This window comes from Brassica napus, chromosome C6 (genome assembly GCF_020379485.1).
Source record: "Brassica napus cultivar Da-Ae chromosome C6, Da-Ae, whole genome shotgun sequence".
NCBI classification, from domain to species: domain Eukaryota; kingdom Viridiplantae; phylum Streptophyta; class Magnoliopsida; order Brassicales; family Brassicaceae; genus Brassica; species Brassica napus.
In genome coordinates, this window is record NC_063449.1 from 36,208,485 (window position 1) to 36,231,323 (window position 22,839).

The 22,839-nt window shown below is 39.0% G+C and overlaps 5 protein-coding genes and 1 pseudogene across 6 annotated transcripts; 4 read left to right on the top strand and 2 right to left on the bottom strand.

The window, feature by feature from the left end:
• Positions 1-744: 744 nt before the first annotated feature.
• LOC106446488 (ABC transporter B family member 26, chloroplastic) lies at positions 745-5,271 on the bottom strand. 2 transcript variants are annotated; one of them, XM_013888234.3, is made up of 17 exons: positions 4,594-5,271; positions 4,068-4,195; positions 3,851-3,893; positions 3,728-3,772; positions 3,511-3,633; positions 3,314-3,417; positions 3,151-3,205; positions 2,970-3,040; positions 2,726-2,828; positions 2,379-2,589; positions 2,093-2,166; positions 1,908-1,964; positions 1,742-1,816; positions 1,310-1,666; positions 1,173-1,237; positions 1,042-1,102; positions 745-966 (listed from the first exon to the last, which is right to left on the bottom strand). In XM_013888234.3, exons 1-17 carry the CDS (start codon positions 5,038-5,040, stop codon positions 886-888), a joined length of 2,100 nt encoding a protein of 699 aa, XP_013743688.1. In that variant the 5' UTR covers positions 5,041-5,271; the 3' UTR covers positions 745-885. The 2 variants fall into 2 exon arrangements, with proteins under 2 accessions (XP_013743688.1, XP_022560925.1); XM_022705204.2 differs by having other exon boundaries at positions 4,057-4,195; positions 4,594-5,082.
• Positions 5,272-5,557: 286 nt separating this feature from the next.
• Positions 5,558-6,214, top strand: LOC106446489 (60S ribosomal protein L27a-3-like). The gene has a single exon (XM_013888235.3). It carries the CDS (start codon positions 5,658-5,660, stop codon positions 6,096-6,098), a length of 441 nt encoding a protein of 146 aa, XP_013743689.1. The 5' UTR covers positions 5,558-5,657; the 3' UTR covers positions 6,099-6,214.
• Positions 6,215-6,927: 713 nt separating this feature from the next.
• Positions 6,928-8,533, top strand: LOC106446491 (ankyrin repeat domain-containing protein 2B). Its single transcript, XM_048760112.1, is given in 8 exon segments — positions 6,928-6,979; positions 7,043-7,100; positions 7,192-7,271; positions 7,383-7,532; positions 7,606-7,820; positions 7,822-7,951; positions 8,067-8,209; positions 8,300-8,533. Coding segments are annotated over 7 exon segments (822 nt in total). The 5' UTR covers positions 6,928-6,979; positions 7,043-7,063; the 3' UTR covers positions 8,367-8,533.
• Positions 8,534-12,999: 4,466 nt separating this feature from the next.
• On the bottom strand, positions 13,000-14,827 carry LOC106446492 (uncharacterized protein At1g43920, Chloroplastic-like). Its single transcript, XM_013888237.3, has 2 exons — positions 13,677-14,827; positions 13,000-13,567 (listed from the first exon to the last, which is right to left on the bottom strand). The coding sequence occupies exons 1-2, from the start codon at positions 13,929-13,931 to the stop codon at positions 13,280-13,282; spliced, it is 543 nt and encodes a 180-aa protein (XP_013743691.1). The 5' UTR covers positions 13,932-14,827; the 3' UTR covers positions 13,000-13,279.
• A 486-nt stretch (positions 14,828-15,313) lies between these two features.
• On the top strand, positions 15,314-17,116 carry LOC106446493 (annotated as a pseudogene).
• Positions 17,117-17,730: 614 nt separating this feature from the next.
• Positions 17,731-19,088, top strand: LOC106446494 (60S ribosomal protein L27a-3-like). The gene has a single exon (XM_013888239.3). The coding sequence runs from the start codon at positions 18,035-18,037 to the stop codon at positions 18,398-18,400; it is 366 nt and encodes a 121-aa protein (XP_013743693.1). The 5' UTR covers positions 17,731-18,034; the 3' UTR covers positions 18,401-19,088.
• The last annotated feature ends 3,751 nt before the right edge of the window (positions 19,089-22,839 follow it).

The window sequence follows — 22,839 nt, forward strand, 5'->3', positions numbered from 1 at the left end:
TCGTACTCCTCTTTAGCCGCCACGCGTGTCTGCTTCTTCTTGGCCTCTTCCGATTTCTTCGCCAGCGCCGCCCGCTCCTCCTCGCGCCTCCTTATGAGCTCCGCTTCCATCACCTTCGGGACCAGCGCGGAGACGCGGCTGACCTTCGTATCCGACTTTTTAAGAGCCTTCTCCAGCTCTTTCTCTTCTTGTTCCGCTAGACGCTTAGCCTCCGCTTTCTTGGCGGCTGTCTCTGCCTTCTTCCTCACGTTTCTTAGCTGTTTTGGATTTGGGACCTTCGGCTTCGCGCCAGTATTGTTCCTCTTTCTCCCGATTCTGGCGATCCTTCTGCTCCGCTTCGGCTGCGTTCTTGCGGGATTTGGCAACCTCCGCCTTTCTTCGGCATCTTCGTCTCGCTATGGCTCAAATTGATCTCTCTCGATTTCTTCCTCCGTTGGTAACTGAATTTCGGTTTACAGATCAAGTTCGGTTCAGAGTTTCGATAACTGAACCGGAAGGAAGGCTAACTGAAACTCTTAACCGAATTTAACAGAACCAAATTTCGGTTTATAGATCAAGTTCGGTTAAGAGTTTCGGTTAGCGTTCCTTTCGGTTCCGGTGCTCGAGACAAGCTAAGGTCTCACGAGTCGTCGTCACTCGTTTCGTTTAATGAGATCGTACTAGAAAACTGCGGGTCGTTTCAGTGTTTTAGACGGCAAGTAGTTTACACTAAGGAAACGGCATGTATTGCGTGAGCCAGTAGTATGAACTATGAAGTTAAGAATGACCTGTGTTTGTTGCACCTTTTTACACAATTTTCTATCATTACATTTCTTCATGACCATCAAAAACATAATCATGACACTATTCATGAACTGTATTGCATGTGTAAGCTTAGAGGATCAATCATACAACAGCATCGGCTTGTCTATTAGTCAATCTCGCGTATAACCCATCTTTGCTCATAAGCTCTTCGTGATTGCCCATCTGTTTTGCAAGACAAAACATAACAGTTAAAAACAGAGCTCAATGGTTTTCAATGAACTGAACAAAATCAGTTACCTCAACGACTCGTCCACTGTCCATAGCCACTATTCTATCCGCAGCCTTAATTGTAGAAAGTCTGAAGGAACATAATGTTGAAGATGTCATTAAACCAATCATCAAAACATGTCTGTGTAAGAAAAAGATACCTGTGTGCTATCACTATGACACTTCTCTTTGTCGCTGTGTCGCTTCCGATAGAACGAAGTACTCCCTGGAAGAGACAAAGGGTTGAGACTTCATGCATCTAACTAATGTTTCTTTTAGGCACTAGAGTGGATTTTACCTTAACGTTATGTTCGCTCTCTGCATCAAGTGCACTTGTGGCTTCATCTAAGATGAGTATTTTAGGATCTCTAAGGATGGCACGAGCAATGGCAATCCGCTGTTTCTGCCCTCCACTGAGTAAATCATCATCAACAATTGTGTTGTACCCATTGGGAAGCGCTGTGATGAAGTCATGTGCATAGGCTTGCTTTGCAGCCCATACTATATCTTCTTGCGTCACATTTCGATCACATCCGTACTTGATGTTGGAACCGATGTCTGTGCGGAAGAGTTTTGGTTCTTGCCCCACGTATCCGATTCTTTGCCTTAGCCACTTGACATCCAAATCTTGCAAAGGAACCCCATCCAGTAGAATCTGAAATTCAAAGAGGAAGCCTTAAGGAAGGAAAGGCTTAAAAAGGTTGTGTAACAGTTAGTTCGAATAACCTACCTGACCGCTTTTTGGTTCGTACAGTTGCAGCAAAAGACTAACCACTGTGCTTTTGCCACTGCCACTTAGACCAACCTGAACACAACAGATTTGTACACAAATCACTTCCGATACATCCTAAGTAAATCAGTGCCAACGTCGGACTACTTTTGAGATAAATACTTACGATTGCTACCACTTCCCCAGGACGCACGGAAATGCTCAAGTTTTGAAGCACTGCCACCTGAGATATTTACATATGATATGATTTGTTTAGACATTGAAAATCTGGTTCAAGGATATCCACACAAAAGCGGAAAGTTAGAGGTAACAGGTTAGACTGCAAAAGTTTCAACATAAATGCAGTCATACCTCTTCTCTTGAAGGGTAGGAGAACGACACATTAACGAACTCGATATGTCCTGTCAGTCTCTGCAGTCTCCTTCCTGCAGAAAGTTGATAAACAAAAATACATTACATGGTCAAGGCAGGAAAAGAAGTCCAAAGTGATCTACTCGGTGGTTCATCATTGAAGAGTTTGACTCTTAAGGGTTATATCAACTGATTACAACCAAACTCAAGCTCCCATCAATCTCAAAAATGGTCAACATATTTATAAAATATACTGCTCTTTGCCAAAAAAAAAACGGAACCTTACCTTTGGATATGAATTGATCACTTGGCCTGAGATCCATCATTTGGAAGACCTTTTCACTCGCTCCAACTGATTGCATCAAATTCGATAAATTATCTCCTACCCACCATGTTGCATAGATTAACCATTCACTATACAACAGAAACTTTGTCAGCTTCTCTGCTGTTATTTGACCGGCTAAGATAGACACTCCTCCAACCAATACAGCAATAATCTATAAAAGAAACAAATGATGGATCTTGTCACATTCTTAGTAAGAGCATCATCAAGGACCACATATTTATTAATCCTTCCAAAAAACAGTAAAAGGGTGAATGTACTTATGCAAAACTGGGTTAAATGTGAGGAACCTGAGTTGCGTGGTATAGAGTATTGAAGCTCCAATTCCAAATACCATATGCAGCACTCTGTCTCAAACTTACATCGGCCATTTTCTGAAGCCAGTGATTATACCTTTCAACAACAGAAGGAGATAAAATTTATGTCAGGACGTAAACAGAACCTGTTCTTGAAACAGATTGGGCCACTATGCAAAATTTCACCAGAAACAAAAGATCAAGAGACTTTCAAGGGTTTCATGGTATCACATTGCACCTTTTAAGCTCTTGCTTCTCAGTCCCATATACACGAACAGTTCTCATCAAAGAGTATGTCTCTTGAGCGACCTTGCAGATCCAGAGAGCAGTTATTAGCAAAGAATTAATTGCATAAAGACACATATCAGGATGATACATCTTGACAAAAAATGAAGATAAAGAGTTTCAAAACAATCTACTTCATTTGCAGAAGCTGTGATCTCCTGAATTAGCTTCGCTGTCTTCTTTTGGTACCTACAACATTAGCAGATGCAACTTTATTTTCACACTATGCATACGTATCAGTTGAGCAGCCAGGTGAATCATCTAATCAAAAGAAACAAAGTAATAGCAGAAACTCACATCCCGTAAACAAACATAACCGCTGCCAAAGTACAACAAATCACCAATGTGCAGACACCAAGGGGCCAGGACAGGATCAACAAATAAACTAAAGCCCCTGTACCCTAAAAGAAAGAAGGTAAACAAACAGATACATGTCAATCATGCACAAAGCACGCTTTAGGCGAGATGGAACTTATTATTGATAAGAAGAAGACCTGAAGAACATTGCGAAATATCATGTTCAGATCATTTCCAATGACCCTCGAGACTTGCTGACAGTCCGACCCTAGTCTGCTTGTTAAGTCACCAACAGTTTGAGAGTCGAAAAAGGATATATCCTGATCAATGCCCAGTAAGTTAGCAAGAGTAATTTCAAATATTAAAGGTAAACCAAGTTTTAAGAATTATAGAACAGCAAAGAACTTTCACGACCTGGAGGAGAAGAGTGGAGTATAGCGTTTCCCTCATTCGTTTCACCTACAGAGTAGAACGAGACTCATCACTCTTGAGGAGATTAAAACCACAAATAGAAAGGGAAGTGGGAACTAAACTCACAAGTATCATGTTAGCAATCCCAAAGAAGCATCCTCGTATGCCACTAGAATCAAGAATTGAACAAAGAGTTGCGTGAGGAGGTCCACAATATCAAAAGGAAGAACATTTTGTAAAAGACTCTCAAAAAGAGGAACCTGATAAGACAGCAAGAACAACCCTCTAAAGAAAAGAAAAAGAAAAAAACAGGGACAAGCATTTGACCATACAAGATGTTGACCTGCAAATGCCTGAAGTAACACATAGCACAATCAAGAGCTTGACATTCCGATGAAACACAGTGATATCACCACTTTGAGCCGAGAATATCGAAGCCGTCAAGAAATGTGGAATAGATATCTCTGAAAGCTGAAACAGGCAGAGAGTAAAACAAACATAAGCCAAGGAAAGATTCTAATTCTGATTCCAAATATAACACAAGGCCGGTCCTGAAACTTAGGGGGTCTAGAACAATTATCGACTGGAAGTAAATTATCTATCAATATTTTAAAATTAATTCGGTAGACTAATGAATGATCTATACATATAAGCTAAATCATTCTGTGAGCCCAAGCGAATGTTTCATTTGGCTATGCTCATGACCGCGTCAGCTCTGCTTGTAGCTTTCTTCTCTACAACTACACATATATACTCAACTTAACCAGTTTCAATCCTCTACAAAGCTAGTCTCAATGCACTCCACGAGAGGAGCTAAAGTCAACGAAGCAATTCAAGAAAGCAACATGACTAAGGAAGAAGCCACGCACCGCAGCTACGATGAGAGTGGAAAACGCAGCGAAGATAACCCACCGATCCTCAGCCACAAGCTCCCAGATCCGAGTTAGCGCACGCCACACAGTCACCGGCTCCGCTACGAACCTACTATCGACTTCTTCCGAGAATCTCCACCAGCTTCCGCCTGGCAATATCGATCGGAGGAAGCCAACACATTGCCGGATTCTCTCCGGAAGCGAAACGGAGTCTCCTTCTCCTTGGTAATACTCCGAGCTTCCCACTACTGCTCCATTCACCGTCGAGCAGTTAACCGGACATAACCGGTGATTTCTAATGGAGAATTGAAGAGAAAACGATTGTTTCGGTTTGAATCGGAGATTCTTCCTTTTGATGTCACTGGTGGCGATAATGGAGCACCGTCGGTGGAGGGAGATGTGGATGGGGCGGCGACTCGTGCAGCCGAGTACCTGAAGAGCCATGAAACGACGTCGTGAGACGAAGAAAGCTCCACGACTTGGAGGAGAAAACAGAAATGAAACGCGTCGTTTTAGGGAATTGAAGAAGAACGTAACGCAAGGAAGCTACGTATCATCCAAGACGATCCACAAAACCCGAGGTGGGGCCCATGGAGATCCACCACCGAGTTCATCAGCCACAAGGGGAGCCGGCGCGTGACAAATGGCGCGTGGAGATTCAATCATGTGGTGTTGATCTCTTCGTCTTTCAGCGAACGTCGTTTCAAGAGCACGTTTAAAAATGAAGGGATATTATTATTGGGCTCATATCTTATTAGGCCCATATCACTTGAAAGCCCAGGTAAAATATGTAAATCTTAGGAAAAGCTGAAGAGAGTAACCGGCGCGTGGATTTTCAATCATGTGGTGGTGAACTTTCCTATTCGAACGACATCGTTTCAATAGCAAAGTGAAAATGAAAAAGAGATATTCTTATTGGGCTTATATAAATTTAGGCCCAGCTAAAAGACCTAAACCCTACGAAACCTGAAGAGAGTGAGTCAGGTTATAACTCTACTCTTCTTCTCAAAGAAACCCTAGCCGCAGGAGAAAACCTCGAGAGGAGTCACTGATCGGCGGAAATGACGACGAGATTCAAGAAGAACAGGAAGAAGCGCGGCCACGTCAGCGCCGGACACGGTCGTATCGGAAAGCACCGCAAGCATCCCGGAGGTCGTGGTAACGCCGGAGGTATGCACCACCACAGGATCCTCTTCGACAAGTACCATCCCGGTTACTTCGGTAAAGTCGGTATGCGGTACTTCCACAAGCTCCGCAACAAGTTCTACTGCCCGATCGTAAACCTCGACAGGCTGTGGTCGCTCGTCCCTGAGGACGTGAAGGCGAAGTCGACGAAGGACAAGGTGCCGTTGATCGACGTGACTCAGCACGGTTTCTTCAAGGTGTTGGGGAAAGGTCATTTGCCTGAGAACAAGCCTTTTGTTGTGAAGGCCAAGTTGATCTCGAAGACTGCTGAGAAGAAGATTAAGGAAGCTGGTGGCGCTGTTGTGCTCACTGCTTAGGTTTTATCGAAATTTTATCTTCTCTGTTTGGTTTTATTGTTGGATGTTTAGTAATGAATCTTTGTCGGAAAATTTTAAGTGGTTTTATGACATTGTGATATGCATGTTTTTGAACATGTTTGGGTGTTACTTGCATTTCTGTTGCATATTGTGAATTTGCTTCGGACATATGTTCGGTTTTGAGGTAATCCTTCTTCTCCCACCAAGTAATAGGGCGTGTTATTCATTACTCTTACATTTCCGCCTTCTGCTGCTGCCTTTAAGTACCATTTAGTCTGACAAACATAGCATCATCAGAGTCAGTTACTTTCCATTGAATGTGTACAGCCATAAATATCAGCAGAGCCGGTGACAAAGTTGTTATATGTATTACTTAAGCCAATGGTCAAAGGTAATGAATTCTTCATTGATTTCTTGTCTATTCATTCAAAGGGAATCAAACAAATCAGCGGACATACTTGTCAACCAAGGCATCGCAGCAAACTTATCCTTATTCAATTCGTATGTGCCTAGTGTAATAAACAATGCAATCATTGCGAGTTGTGACTATATATGTCCAGCAATATACTTCTGTTGGAGAAAAAAAAGACATTAAGGTTAACTATGCTGACAAAAAATTATTGATAGATATTTAGAATTATGTGGATTTTGCTTTTTAATTAATTGATGCAACTTGTAATTGTATAATTATCAGCGTTTTAAAAATTAATTATACAAATTAAGGGTAACTCTGTCAAAATAATGATATCTTTACTCCTAATATATTTTTAATTATGAATTTTGGGAAAATTTTAAAAGAAGGAACCTATAAATATCTTCTTTTCTGAATTTCCTCTGCAAATCCCTTCTTCGTCTTCCTCGTTCGATTTGAGTTTCAATAGGTATATATCGTCTCCACCACCTGAATAAAGTCTGTGTGGATCTTTGTGAATTTTTTTTTCTAGGGTTTTCAGACAGATCAGGCGATGGCTTCAGGTTCAGAGAGAACTCTTCCTTGTCCAGGTACTTTTGCTGTCTCGATCTAAAGCGTACTAGTCATATGCGATTCTTGTTTTGTTAAAGATTCGGTGGTTTTGTTTCTTCTTCTCGGCAGATTCGAGTAAAATTACCTCGCCTGCCCTTAAATTCGATGCTTTGGATTTCCCAGCCATGAAGGCTATGGAAGATTTCGAGGTAACTTCTCTTTTCTTTTCATTCTTACATGTTTTGTTTTGGGTTATTGAAAGGTTTCATTCTTTTTTTTTTGTTGATGGTTTATTGTGTCTACTTGGCTTAAAACACCAGACTTGTGCGAGAGAACTTGGTGAGAAAATGCGTGAGGATCCTGCATATATCCTGGAGCTTAGCAGATGTAATCCAGCCGCTAAGTTTGATCAAGAACAGTTGAGCAACATGGGGCAAATGTTTCAGCGCCTTCAGGATCACGCGCGGCAGGTACTAGTGCATTATTATAAGCTCGACGATGATGATGATGATCCGGATGATAATTTCGTTTTCTTTGTCTCAGGATCCTCGTGCGTCTTTCGAGAATCTCGGGAAACCTGGAGCACTGGAGGAATTTGCTGAGCGTGTTGCCCAAATTAGAAAAGATCCTGAAGTTGAACCCATTCTAGCTGAGTTAGACGCTTGTCCTGCTGCTCTCTTGAAGTTTGTGGATGACAAACAAGTGTTGAAAAAGCTTGGAAAATCAATGCTTAGGTCTCAGGTAAAAGACCTCTCTGTCTCGTTTGGCATTATTGCTCAACGCTTTTAACTCACTACCCTTCCAACAGGGTCTGAACTATGATGATGATGATGAAGAACTTGTCTCTGAGGGAAGAAAAGCCCTCAAGATTGCTTTTGGGTATGCCAAGGTACCTCTCTCGATAAACTTTTTCATGTCTTTACAAACTTTGACGTATTAACTAGGAGGCTGATAATCACTATTAATCTTAATCTATCGTCAATTACATGTCTTTTTAATCACAGATGAAATGCTTCAAAGTTCTTCTGGATGCTGAAAGGAAAATGGCCAATAAGGTTGAGAGGAAAAAGAAGACAACATCTCATCATGCTTCTACAAGTGGAAAGACGAAGCGTTCAAGCCGTCTCTCCAACAAGTGTGATGCTGTGTAAGCTTGCAACATACCAAAAAAACTCTGTTTTAGAAATGGTTATGCCTTCTGTATATTCATGTATCGTTTTTTTTGTTGTTTTTGTAGCGCACCAAAAACCTCAGAGAGTCAAATTCCGACCACTGAGCTGGATAATACCAGCTCCAGGTGTTGAAGCTGATTCAGATGGACCCTTGCGCTTAAGGGATGGATCTAGAGTACTATTACTAGGATTTGTTAATTTCATTTTTTAAACTGCTTTATATTTTTCTTAAAAACTTGACAATCCTAGAAACTTATTGGTGGTTATTTCATCAAGAGGTAGTGGATTAGTGAGAAGTATATCTAACTTTCTTCGACATACCGCACCTGTAGACTCAATTGCTACATTCTCGAATTTTGTTGAAAGCTTCCTAATCCATCTTGCCAAATTCTGATATAAAAATTATGATCACCTGTGTCAAATGCATCAAAATTGAGATGTCAACCAATAATAGTGTGTAAATTAACTGAGGGTTATGTGTGATCCACGATAATGTGAATATTAATAGAGGGTAACGTGTGAGCCACGACAATGTCCTATAAGGTATAGGAAGTGAACGCTATTAGAGAGCTCAAAAATGGTGGAGGGCAGAGTTTAATGTCGTTTGGTTTTTGTTAGCGAATTTGTGTCTTGAGCCTTGTAGACAGTGTTTAGACAATGCTTTTGCTTCCATGATTATGGGATCAACACATTCAACAAAACATTCTTATCTCATTCAAAACAAGAGATATATTCTTTAATTGACCAGAGCAACGATCCAATAGAAAAAGCAAGAAAAGAGTTTAAGTGGGTGTTATTGAATAGGAGGAATTGGAAAGTATTCGAAATTAAGTATTTAAGTACTTTGATGGAAAAGATATTCAATCCGGTTTCCTTCAAAATATTGATAAAAGATAGGATATGTTTTAGACTTTTAGTTAAAAGGATACAATGAATTCTATTAAAATTTACTATAACTGAATTCTAACAAAATTTAAATAATATGACGTCAAAAAAAAACAAAATTTAAATAATATTAAATAATAGAAGTTTTCAATGAATTTAAATTATATCTACTAAATATCCAAGTCTAGTACCAATAGATTTAGGTCTGGATTTAAATTACATTTAATTCTATTAAATTACCCTATTCGATAACACCTCCTAAAAGGATCACATGATTGATACATGTAGTGAAATCGATCGGTCAAAAAGAAAAGTTCGAGAAAGCTGAAGACTGAAGTACAAGTCTGCAGGCTTTAAAAACGAGAAATCGGCCAAAAAAACACTGAACTTTGCGGGAATTGCCAAAAAAAACCTGTACTCGAACCTGACCAATAAAACCCAGATCTTTTGTTGACTTTTTTAGTTAATTCACAAACTTACGGTTGACTAACCAGATTAACACACCGTTAACCGACAGTTAAGACATTGTTAACTCACCGTTAATTACTGTCGTTTAGTGAAACTACGTCGTTTCATTCAGTTGTTTTATTAAACACAAAATTTCAAGACGACGTCGTTTTGCTTAATTAAAATTGTTGTTGGCTGGACTCGAACCCGTGCACTCGTGGTCCTAAGGGGGTTTTGCCACTGAGCTAGTGGACTTTTCGGAAGATTATCACAGATGTTTATTTTTATTGATCAAAAGATGTGTTTGATTTCAATCAAACAAAATGAAACCCGTGTTTGAACGTTACCCTAATTTCTCAAATCGATTTGGGGATTTCTCTTGTAATGGTGAGGAGATGGTAAAGGCGAAGTTCACAAGGAATGGAAGGGAGGTAATGATTTTTGGAGCGATGAGGAATTTCGATTACGGGAGTGACGAAGCGGTTCAAGAGTCGAAGAAGGGTGGAGAACGCGATGCTTCTGTGAGTTTGTCATTGCCGGAGAGATCGAGGATTCGTAAAAGCGTTGAAGGGATATCGATGTTGGCATCTACAGAGGTGTCGAAGGCGTCGAAGACAAGGCGGGGAACTTCATATGGGTCGCCTGCGTCATCTCCGGAGAAGACCACGAGGAGGGGAACTTCATATGGGTCGCCATCTCCGGTGAAAGCCACGAGGCGTGGTTCAACTCTGTCTCATAGAGTTTCGAAGAAGCAGAAGGTAAATGTGGCTCCTTCTGGTGATGACAGAGAAGAATGGCCAGAGACTGAGATGTTGGCATCAACAGTTGCGAAGAAGACAAGGCGGGGAACTTCATATGGCGGGTCGCCTGTGTCTCCTAGACAATCGAAGAAGCAGAAGGTAAACTCGGAGAGGAGTCTAGGTGATGATGGAGATGACAGAGAATAATTTCTCCAGATTGAGGAATTTGGGGATATAGGTGATGATGGTAGGGAAGATGAGAACGGTATTGCTGGCATTGAGGAAGTTGGTTGTACAGATTTGAGTCTTTATTTTGGTGATAAAGCAAAAAATGATGACGGTGAGGTTGATGAAGACGAAGGCGATGATGATGCATGGGATGATGATAAAATCCCTGATCTTGTGTCATCAGATGATGAGAATGAAGAGGAGATGAGACCTGCGCAAGCTTACAGAGAAGACACTGATCCAGAGGAGCTCCTTCAGCTAGGCAAGACATTTTCAGATGCGGAGGACTTCAAACATGCTTGTCTGAGGTATACCCTGAAAACCAGATACAACATTAAGTACTACAGATCCAGTAGCTTGAAGATGGGTGCAAAATGTGCCGCTGAGATGAGAGATGATGAGGCTCCTTGTCCCTGGATGGTCTACTGTTCATATGATAGGAGGAAACAGAAGTTGATGGTAAAGACATACGTCAATGACCATAAGTGTGAGAGGACAGGGTATTCCAAGATACTTAAGAGGTCAGCAATTACAAGTCTATTTGCTGAGAGGTTAAGGCTGAATCCTAAGCTCACGGCAAAGGAGATACAGGCTGAGATATTGAGGGAGTATAAGATGGAAGTTTTAGAAAACTCATGCATTAAGGCCAAGACGAAGGTGATGAAAGAAAGGAGGAAGACCCATGAGGAGCATTTTGATAAAATCTGGGATTACCAAGCAGAGATATTGAGGAGCAATCCTGGATCAACCATGGAAATTGAGACCATACCAGGAGCCACGGTTGGAAGCAAGCAGTGGTTCTACAGACTCTACATGTGTTTCCAAGCACAAAAGGAAGCATGGAAGAAGACTTGTAGGCCTGTTATTGGCTTAGATGGAGCCTTTTTGAAATGGGACATCAAGGGACAGTTGTTGGCTGCGGTTGGAAGAGATGGAGACAATAGGATTGTCCCTATTGCTTGGGCTGTAGTGGAGATAGAGAATGATACAAACTGGGATTGGTTTGTGAAGCGTTTGGCCTTGGATTTGGGATTAGAAAATGGGAACGGCTTTGTTATAATGTCTGACAAACAAAAGGTAAACACTTTGCTTTCATGATACTCAATGCATGTTTGATTCTTGTTTCTGATTTCTTTTTTTTCTGATCTTGTAGGGATTAGTGAAGGCAGTTCATACCCTCCTTCCAGAAGCTGAGCATAGACAGTGTTGTCGCCATATCTACGAGAACTAGAGGAAAGGTGGAAAAGATCTAAGGTTACAGAGGTTCTTCTGGTTCATTGCAAGGAGCTACACTCCTGGTATGTTCAACTACAACATGGACGAGCTTAAGAACTATGATCCTGGCGCACATGCATCTCTGATAAAGACAAAGCCAGAGACTTGGTCTAGAGCTTTCTTCAAGATAGGCTCCTACTGCAATGATAATCTGAACAACTTGTGTGAGTCCTTTAACAAGACCATCAGGGAGCCTAGGAAGAAACCTCTGCTAGACATGTTAGAGGAGATAAGGCGCCAATGTATGACTAGGAACTACAATAGGTCTAAGATGGCTAAGGACATGAAGACTAGGTTCACCCCGAAGACACATAAAGAGTTAGACAGGGTTGAGAAGAAGTCAAAAGAATGTAGTCTGCGTTGGGCAATTGGGCCAGAGACTGAGATGGAAGATAGAGACCAGTCATATGTGGTGAATTTGGAGAATGAGACTTGTGCATGTCGAAGCTGGCAAATGAATGGTATTCCATGCATCCATGCTGCTAAGGTCATCCTTGGCGTGGGAAGAAAACTCTCTGAATTTGTTGCTCCTTTCTACACAACCTCTAAGTGGCGTGAAACCTATAGTTTTGGGATCAGACCTGCAAATGGGATGATAGAGTGGCCTCGGACCAATAGATTAGGTGTGATTCCACCACCTAATCGAAATGGCAAGCCTGGTAGGCCTAAAAACCATGATCGAAAGAAGGGAACCAATGAGACAGTGTCTACTACCAAGCTGAGTCGTGCGAACAGGGTAATGACATGCTCTAATTGCAAAGAAGAAGGGCACTACAAGAATACATGTCGGAAGGCTTTTGTTGAGAGCCCACCTAAGAAACCAAGAGGCAGACCAAGAAAATATCAGGTTAGGGTCTTAGTTTCTATCTCATTGTTTTTTAGCTCTCGGTAATGTGTCTAACAATTCATTTATATGTTGCAGGGACTACACTTTGGCGAGTCACAAGCTCAATCCTTAGAAGCTCAAACCTCACAAAATCAATCCTCACAAGCTCAAGCATCACCATGGGAAGTTCCTCAATCTTCACAAGGTCAATCCTCACAAGCTCAACCATCACGATGGGAAGTTCCTCAATCCTCACAAGCTGAAGCATCACAGACAGCAGCGTGGGGAAGATGGTTTTTTTAGATGCTTGTGTGTTGTTTATGATGGTCTCTGTCTGAATGCTTTCGTTGTGTGTTGTTTATGATGGTGTCTCTGTCTGAATGCTTTTGGAACAAGAACTACCTTTTTCTTTCTTCTCTTCCTGCTGTTTTAATTTGAAACTCTCAATGAAGATAGTGTTGGTTATTATCTTTGTGTTTTCATCATGTTGTTTATCTTGATGGTCTGTTCATTGGTGTGTTCATTTGTCCTTCTATAAACAATCAAGAAGTAAAACATAAACATTACTGAAACATTGTCTTAAAACATAGCCTTACATGAACCATGATTCTTACATAAACATAACCTTACATAAACAGAGTCTCCTAGTAGCTATTCATAGACAACCCATCTGCTTTGTCAAACATGATCAACACAAGACATATCACAACGCCTAAACAAACCACCGAAAAACCCACTTTCATGATCACATTCAGCTTCTTAAGTTCATTGCTCGCATTCCTGACATCTTCTTTCAACTCTTCCTCCACGGTTTTCATGCTTTCGATCTCCATTTTAATTTTCATAACATCTGATGCAAAGCACTCAACTTTTGGCAATGCATCTTGAACCTCTTCGTAGACAGCTTCATCTACCCATTTATACAAGTGATCCTAGACACAAATCATGAACACAATCTTTATGTTCAAACAATTTCTCACTGACTACCTAGCCATTGAATCTTATGTTCTTTTCTTAAACACAATCAAATTAAACACTTACATTTTGAAACGTTGGGCATCTAAAGAAAGTTCTTCCTGGATTGACCTTCGTTTTTGATGTGTATATCCCAGTTCTTCGACCACAGCCGCATTGCTCCGGGATACCACGAATTCCCATCGTATTCACAGACGAATCCTCACAACCCGAACTCATCATGCGATACTCGAAGAAGGAGAGATGAGAATCGAGATTCTTAAGGACGAGATCGAAGAGAATCGAGCTTGAATCGCGAACTGGATTTATGATTTCGCCCATTTAGGGTTTATACCAATCGGAGGAGAAAACGCCGTCGTTTCTTTTTGATTCATTTAACTCGGATTCAAAGAGAATAAAAGAAACTGTGTTCGTATATCCATTGCAAAGTCCACTAGCTCAGTGGCAAAAACCCCTACCATTAAACCCGAGCGCACGAGTTCGAGTCGATGGAACCCCATCTTTTTAATAAAAAAGTTAATATAAAACGTGTCGTTTCATTAATTTGTCTTTAACTCGGATTCGAAGAATAAAAGAAATTGTGTTCGTAAATCTATTGCAAAGTCCACTAGCTCAGTGGCAAAAACCCCTACCATTAAACCCGAGTACACGAGTTCGAGCCGTTGGAAACCCATATTTTTAATAACACAGCTATATAAACGACGTCGTTTGTCTTTAATCAGACAAAGTGATGAAACGACGTCGTATACTTTAACACCCAAAATTAACGTCCGCTTAATTAACAGTTAACTCGGTTAACGGTGTGTTAATCTGGTCAGTCAATCGTAAGTTTCTTAATAAACCCGAAAAGTCAACAAAAGTTCAGGATTTTATTGGCTAGCCCATATGTCCAGGTTTCTTTTGGCAATTCCCGCAAAGTTCAGTGTTTTTTTTGCCGCAAAAACCTTTAAATGTCCCTCCCATACTACATTTACAAAAGGATTTTGTCTCATTTTCCATTTTAGATGAAGATACTAGAAGATGTGATAAGCTACTATAAAATGAAAGACAATTGTCAATAATAGCACATTTTGAGTTTTTGTCTCAAAAAATGACATTAGAAAAAAAATCACAAAAATGACATTCATTAAAAGATAAAATATCTCTAATACCCTTGGTATAAAATTAAATAAACAAACAAAAATAAATAAAATAAAAAAATGAAAAAGTAATTATTTTTATAATTTCAGATTATATGGTTTCAGATTCAAAACTTTTTATAATTTTTTTGAAACTTTTTTTTCAAATTTTTTTTTTCAAATTTTCTTTTTATAATTTAAAAATATTTTTTGAAACTGTTTTTAAAATTTTTATTTTTGATTTTTTAGTATTTATTTTTTATTTTTTATTTTATAAAATTTTAAACTCTAATTCCAAAATCTCACTCCTTGACTCTAAACCCTATGATTTGGATTAATTAACCCAATAAGTATAATTGTATATTTACCTTTTTAATGAAACTTATTTTTGTGACTTTGAGTTTTTAGTGCTAGTTTGGATACAAAAACTTGATCGGTTCTATTCTAATATTTTTCTGGTTTTTTGACTTTTTTCCAATAATAAACTATAAACGACAAGTCTCCTGTTTCTTTTTCAATCATTCACACAAGAAACTTATCTTAGAGCATGATTATCCGGGATTTTTAGTGAGTTTCTTAATACGTGGACCCCCACAAAACCCTTAAGGATCGGTTACAAAAACTACTAATTAAGAACCGATTTTAGTGAGTTTCTTACACTGTTCGCGAGCTCCACTGACTTGTGGCGGTCCACGATTGGTTTGCTTTTAATTTTCTTTTTTTTTTGTTTTTTTTAAAAATTATTGGGTTTCTTAGGGATAATCACGGTCTTATCTCTGGTTTATTTCTCTTTCCTGTAACATCAATGACAATAGTCGTTGTTGAGGTCACCCGAGTCATCCCCGCCGCTGACTCGGTCCTAAACTCGCCCAACTCGCTCAAAATTCCGTTGACTTTCTTCGATCTACCATGGCTACGATTCAACCCAGTCAAGCGAGTCTTCTTCTACAGGCTCACCGAGTCAACTCGTGAGAATTTCCACTCCTTCATCCTCCCCAAGCTCAAACTCTCCCTTTCCCTCGTCCTCGCCAGCTACCTCCCTCTCTCCGGCCGCATCACCTGGGACCCAAACGACCCCGCACCGAGCATCGTCGTCTCTCCAAACGACGCCGTGTCGTTGACCGTCGCCGAGAGCGAAGCTGATTTTTCCCTTCTTTCCGGCTATGGTCAACGTCCAGTCACCGAGTTACACACCTTGGCACCCGAGTTAACCTTTTCCGATGACTCAGCATCGGTTTATTCTCTGCAGATCACGTTGTTCCCTGACCACGGATTCTCCATCGGCTTCGCAGCACACCACTCCGTTTTCGACGGAAAAACGGCAACCATGTTCGTTATAAAGCTTGGGCCCACTTGTGCAAACAACACTTAGAAGAAGGGAACAAAGTCAACTCTCTTCTTCCGGAGAATCTAACTCCGTCTCTTGACTGGTCGTGGCTCACCGGTCTAACCGGACTCAACGAGAAGATGGTCGAGGTTGTTACAACTATGAAAGGGAGAAGCCTGTGTCCGATTCCCGCCAAGGAACTCGAAGACGAAGTCGTTCTATCCACGCTCGTGCTGTCTCGCGATGACGTGGAGAGACTCCGGGAGAGAATCAAGAGCCAATCACCGAGTCAATACCAGAGGCTCCACGTGTCTACTTTTGTCATCGCGTACGCCTACGTGTGGACCTGCCTTGTGAAGGCGCGTGGAGGAAACATGGAGAGGTACGTGACTTTCTTGTTTATGGGAGACTTCAGAGAGCGGTTGGATCCGCCGCTTCCAGCGACCTACTTGGGGAACTGCGTGTTTCCGGCGGGTAGCTACAAACGCAAGGCGGCGGAATTTGGGGAGGAGAGAGGGTTTTTGACGGCGGTGGAGATCCTCAGTGAACTGGTGAAAGGCTTGAGTTCGCGGAAGATAGAAACGATTCTGGAGGAGTTTAGGGCTATATTCAGTTGCAAGGGCGAGAGCTCACAGTTCGGGACGGTAGCTGGATCGACCCGGTTGGGAGTATACGAGTCGGATTTCGGGTGGGGAAGACCGGTTAAGAGTGATGTTATCTCTATCGAAGGAGAGAGAATCTCAATGGGAGAGAGACGTGACGGATCAGGTGGCGTCGAGATTGGAGTGTGCCTGAAGAAGTCTGAAATGGACAAGGTCATTGCTTTGTTTAATAATGGTCTACAAAACTAAACGGCTTTCTTTGTTCTGACAAATTCTCATTAAGGCAAGATCATTGAGTGTTTTGGGCTGCTGTCATGTGTTTAGATTATTGTTGTCTGGTACGATATGTTTGTATTATTTGTGTTGGACCAATTAAACCAATTGGGTTTAATTAAAATATGTGAATAACAAATGATTGGGCTGTGTGCCTAAGAGCCCACTTATGTGTGGTTAATGAAATGAAAATTGCAAAGTCCCACATCGGGAAGGAAGAGAAGAGTCGAGCTGTATATATATGCACTCACACATACAATGTGTTAAACGGCTCAGAGAAAGAGAGGGTTTTTCATACGCGCGTTGCCGCCGCCGCCCGGCCCGGCCCTGCCTTGCTCGATAAAAATTATATTTTTTGGACCAAGTAAAGCTCAACGTTTTACCATTTATTTCAGAAAAAAACAACATACAATTTTATTTAAAACGACAAGTAGTTTGTCTAGAAAATAAAAATGTCATGCATATTATCTTCTCGAAAGTTTTAAACGAGATAAGAGAGAGTATTGAGGAAGAAGTTTCGGAACTCAACTTCCCACGATCTCCGCGAGATTCTCACCCACGTACAGCAGCTGTTGCGGGAAGTGGGTCATCTCCGTCTCTTTAAATATCGCCTCTCATCTTCATTCATTTCTTAACTTTTTCACCGCAAAACACCAGCAAAAACTCCTACGCGTAAGTCTAGAGAGTGTTTCGTAGATTATCAGTTCGTAGAGGTTCTTCACGAGTGCCGCGTGATAACCTTACATGGTTTTATCCTGGGACTCATATAGATCCGTCGCACTAACGGAGCAAATATTAAGAGTTAAGAAAAGAGATTCGTCTCGACTCCATGGTTTCGTTTCCATTTCGGTTTTGAATCGTCTATTTTTTCCTTAACATCGTATTTATATTATCGTTAGTATCGAACCGGTTTTACGGCTTCTACAATTTGTTCGTTGCTAAGGTCTGGGTGGGTAGAGAGAAACCTTGTGATACAAGGAAGGTTGTCTTCGTACCTGGAATATTCATACCGAAGCTTGTCTTTGTCTCTTTAGATTGGGTTTGGTCTTCAAAAACTCACATAGCGGCAAGAGAAAACGTCGAGGGAGTCACAGACCGGCGGAAATGACGACGAGATTCAAGAAGAACAGGAAGAAGCGTGGCCACGTCAGCGCCGGACACGGTCGTATCAGAAAGCACCGCAAGCACCCCGGAGGTCGCGGTATCGCCGGAGGCATGTACCACCACATGATCCTCTTCGACAAGTACCATCCCGGTTACTTATGTAAAGTCGGTATGTGGTATTTCCACAAGCTCCGCAACAAGTTTCACTGCCCGATCGTCAACCTCGACAGGCTGTGGTCGCTCGTCCCTGAGGACGTGAAGGCGAAGGCCACGAAGGATAAGGTGACGTTGATCGACGAGACGCAGCATGGGGTCTTTAAGGTGTTGGGGAAAGGTCATTTGCCTGAGAACAAGCCTTTTTTGTGAAAGCGAAGCTTATCTCGAAGACGGCGGTGAAGAAGATTAAGGAAGCTGGTGGTGCTGTTGTGCTCACTGCTTAGGTTTATCGAAAGGTTCCTTCTCGTTTTGCTTCTATTGTTAGATCTTTGTCTCTGAAGTTGTAGTTTTGAATCTTTGTCGGAATTTTTATTATGGTTTTATGACATTGAGATGTGCATGTGTTGAATACTTGCTAGCATTTGCTTCGGACCAATGTTAGATGGGTCGTTATAATGCTTGTCTAGATTGGTTAGCTTTCATGTTTAGTTTGCTTAATAATTATCGATCACGCAAAACTGCTGTCGAGATGTGTAGTTTGGACTTTGGATATAATTGACAGTTCAAAAGCAGAAAAAACAGGAAGCGTCTTGATGCCTCTCCCCCTTCCCCTCCATCCATCATGCAGTAATGCTTAATGTTTGGTTTACTAAACGTGTTTCTCTAGTTACCTTTGCTATTAGTCCTTTCCTCTGATTGTTGATGAGCTTGTTTATGAAAATCTTGTGGAGTCGCGTTAGCTGCTAAAATGTTCAAACTGTGTTAGTTGTCCAAATCGAAGTATTAAATTATGTGTTAAACTGTGTTAAAATAAGCCAATTACGCAATACAAATCTATAACATATTCAATAACAATCCATAGAAAGTATGATGGGATTTATAAATCAGAATATAATATATATTATAAACACACATGACAAAACGCCGTCGGCGATAAGAAGAGAGAAAAAGTAGATTTGGGTTTGGGTCCGGCGCACGGTCAGCGTGTGAGCGAACATGCCGGCATCGGAGCCTTTTTTTCTCACTTTAGTTTGTTCGTTCTTTGCTTCTCCTTTGACTCCACTTCCCTACCGCTTTGTCTGAGCTCTGATCCGGTTTCCATCCTACGTCGTTAGCTCGCTAAGTCGAACAACAAATGATAGCTCTGCTACTGGAGTCAAGGCGCGGTAATGTGGCGGGTTCTCGCGTGGTGAAGTTGGCTTGTCAGGTTTCCAGAGAAAATCTCTCTTGCGGTTCAGTCTTCGTCTCGTCTCAGGGATGGTAAACATTCTTGTTGGGCCTTAGTGTATGGCTTTCTGGTTTTGACTTGAGCAAAAGTGTAAGCGGTGAGTGTTAATGATGTGATTGTGTGTGGTTGGTGTGGGGTGTGTGGTATGCAAGAGAGGTCTAACACCTTTGAGAAGATTCGGGTTTGTTTCGCTACTATCTCCGTGTTTTGGAGTCTTTCTCCTGGCCTTTGAATAAGTGTCTTTTCCGGATTGTCTTCTGCCTCTCGTGTCTTCGGTGACTTCGGTTAATGGAAGCTTTATAAAGAGGTTGAGACTGTTGATTCTCCGACGAAGGTTCAGTTGAGAAGGGAGCTTAATTTCCAAGCATTTGTTTGTTTGCTTCTTTGTTGGTATTTGGTGTTAGGCTTGCGAGTTCTTGTTTAGTTTCGTGAATTGAAGGTTCAGGTTTTTCTTAGTCTTATGTCGGTGTTGAAGGCAATGACATCGTTTTTTTCTCTTGTGCAGTTCACGACAAGTTGTCCGGCTCGTCAAAGCTCAGAAGTCTTATTTCTATTTCCCCTCTTAAGGTTTGTTTTCGAGACTAGATGCAAAATTGAAGATTAATTTTGTGTTCACAATAGTTTTTCTATGGAATCAGTTGTTTGTGTTTGAGCTTTTCCATTGTAGGCTATGTTTCAGGGAATGTTAAGTTGTTTCTGCCGGATTTAGTTTATTACCTCTGTATGTTTCTCTATTTCTTCAATCAAAACCAGTTGGCAAAAAAAAAAGCACATGACAAAACAAGTTACTTTTTAATATTCAGATGAGATTTGCCAAGACACAAAAAAAAACTTTTAGACATAAACAATTTCATTAAGGAATTATTAACAATAAATAACATCGTCAAATGAGAAAAAAGGAGATTAGATCTCGCCTCTTGGAACCACCGCCACTCTGGAACAGCTCCTCGGCTTAACCACACGGTCCACACCACACACAGAGTGAATATCCGAAAACAACCTGCAATGAAAACTGCAAGAATTATATACGAAAACAAAGAAACGAGCAGCCCTATTACACCACTGCCGAGTACCGAAAGCGGCAGTACCGAAAGCGACAAACAGAGTTCAAAAAAGATCGAAATAGTATATACAGAAAAAAAATAAAAAATGATTACCGACTACGTGAAGTATTGACCATTACATAGTTAACCATGCAAACTAAAATAATGTATATTTAGCTATAGAAAGTATATGTTATTCATGATAATATTTCTCAACTTAAAATAAAACTGACCCGACCATAAATTAAATAAATGATATTTTAATTCACATTTTAAAAGCCTAAGAATATTTTTTAAAAAATCTAATTTACAAAATCAATATGTTTTAACATTTTTTTATAAGTAGTGTTTAAATATTTTTATTTTAGTGTATTTAAAAATATATGATTATATTATTTTTATTTTTATTAAATATGAAATTTATATAAGATATTATGTATTTTTTTAATTATTTTAATCCGTTTTCTTATGAAATTTTAATAAAATTATGTATTTCGTTTGATTAATTGTGTAATACATACTTATTTGATACGTATTTTAATGGATGCAACTTTTATTTATGAAAATATAAATAAAATAATTCATTAATTTAATTAATTTTATATTAAACTAATAAAATGTTAGAGTCAGTAAATTGACATGAAATATTTTTATAATAAAAAATTAATCAAATAAGTATATATCACACAATTAATCAAACAAATTACAGAAATTTTATTAAGAGTTAATAACAAAACAGTTTTAAATAATTAAAAATCAAATTAAATAATATCATATATAAATTTCATATTTAGTTAAATTACTGTCAGATACATCATATTTTAATTGATAAAGACGAGATATTTAAACAGTCTCTAACATCCACATCAATTTTTTGATGAATGAAATTAAACTTGTGATGTTAACTACGTGACATTATTAAATTGAGGGATGCTATCATGCATAATATACAATTTGTGTAGCTAGATATAGATTAGTTTAGTTTGCATGGTTAACATGTGATGACCAATACTTCATGTAATCAATAATCATTTAAAATAAAATCAATTTCTATTTAACAAAAAATATTTTATTGAACAAACCTACTTCATTATCAGTGAATAATATATAGATTTTATTCGTTGATTTTTCTGTAGAAGTGTTATATAATATGAAAATTTCAACTATATATTTCATATAAATAAGTAGGTTTAAGAAAATAGTGTAATATTAGTACTTACATTAAATTTATCTGTTATAATCACAAAATTTTGTATTGCTCTTTAAAATATAAATAATAGGAAATACATAAGATATCTAGGGTTTTTTTTTCTTTTAAATTAAATATGTAACTTAAAGATATTCATGTCAAGTAAATGTATATCTCTCCTTTTTTTAAACTCGGGAAATAATGTATACCTCTAATTTTAAACATGTGACTAGATTTTGACCCGTCCTTGAAAGGGCGGGTATATTTCTTGTTTTAGTTATTTTTGAAAATTTTAATTTTAATAAGACCTTCACTAACTTTAAGTAAAATTACATTTAATAAATTTTTTTAATCGAATAACCTATTTAAAACCCGTTATACTAAATGAGTTTCAGTTATATGAATATTTATTTCCATTAAAATTTCACTTAAACCCTATTAAATCCTATTTTTAACATCAAATGCTTTGTTAATTGATAAACTTAATGTCTGTGTAAAATATTTAAAATTTGAAAGAAAAATGTCTAGTCGAATAAATCTAATTTTTTGGCGGAGATGTAAGCTATGCTGTTGTAGTGTGATAATATTTTTTGAAAAAAATATATCAAATTTTATTATAATTATGAGGAATAATTATTATATTATGTCAATAACGTAACGCTATACATAATTATATAAGATAATGTGTTATATTAATCAAATAAAAGGTTAAAATCAAAAAATAATTTTTATTTAAACACCCAATAACAAAAAAAAACAAAAATATATGGTAACAAAAATGTCTTTTTAATGTCGAGAATTAGTTTTAACCTTTATAAGGGTTTATATTTTTATGGTACATGACCAATTGTATAAGGCTTTTTTCGTATCACACATTTGTTGCCATATATAAGGGTTTATATTTTTATTTAAACACCCAATAACAAAATAATACAAAAATATATTTTTATAAATTTTTGTTGCCATATACATAGTTCTTTAAAACATGACTTAAAGTGGTTATCCCTGACTTTAAAATATATTCATTTAGATGAAGTTATATAACTTGTGCAGTTATATAAAAATTAGTTTTTTTTGTTGGACATAACTTTTTATCAATTGGTTATATTTATGTTTTAATATAATAGATAATAATCGAGTATAATTGCAATTTTGTTTAATAATCAATATTATTAGTCTTCTTCTATTA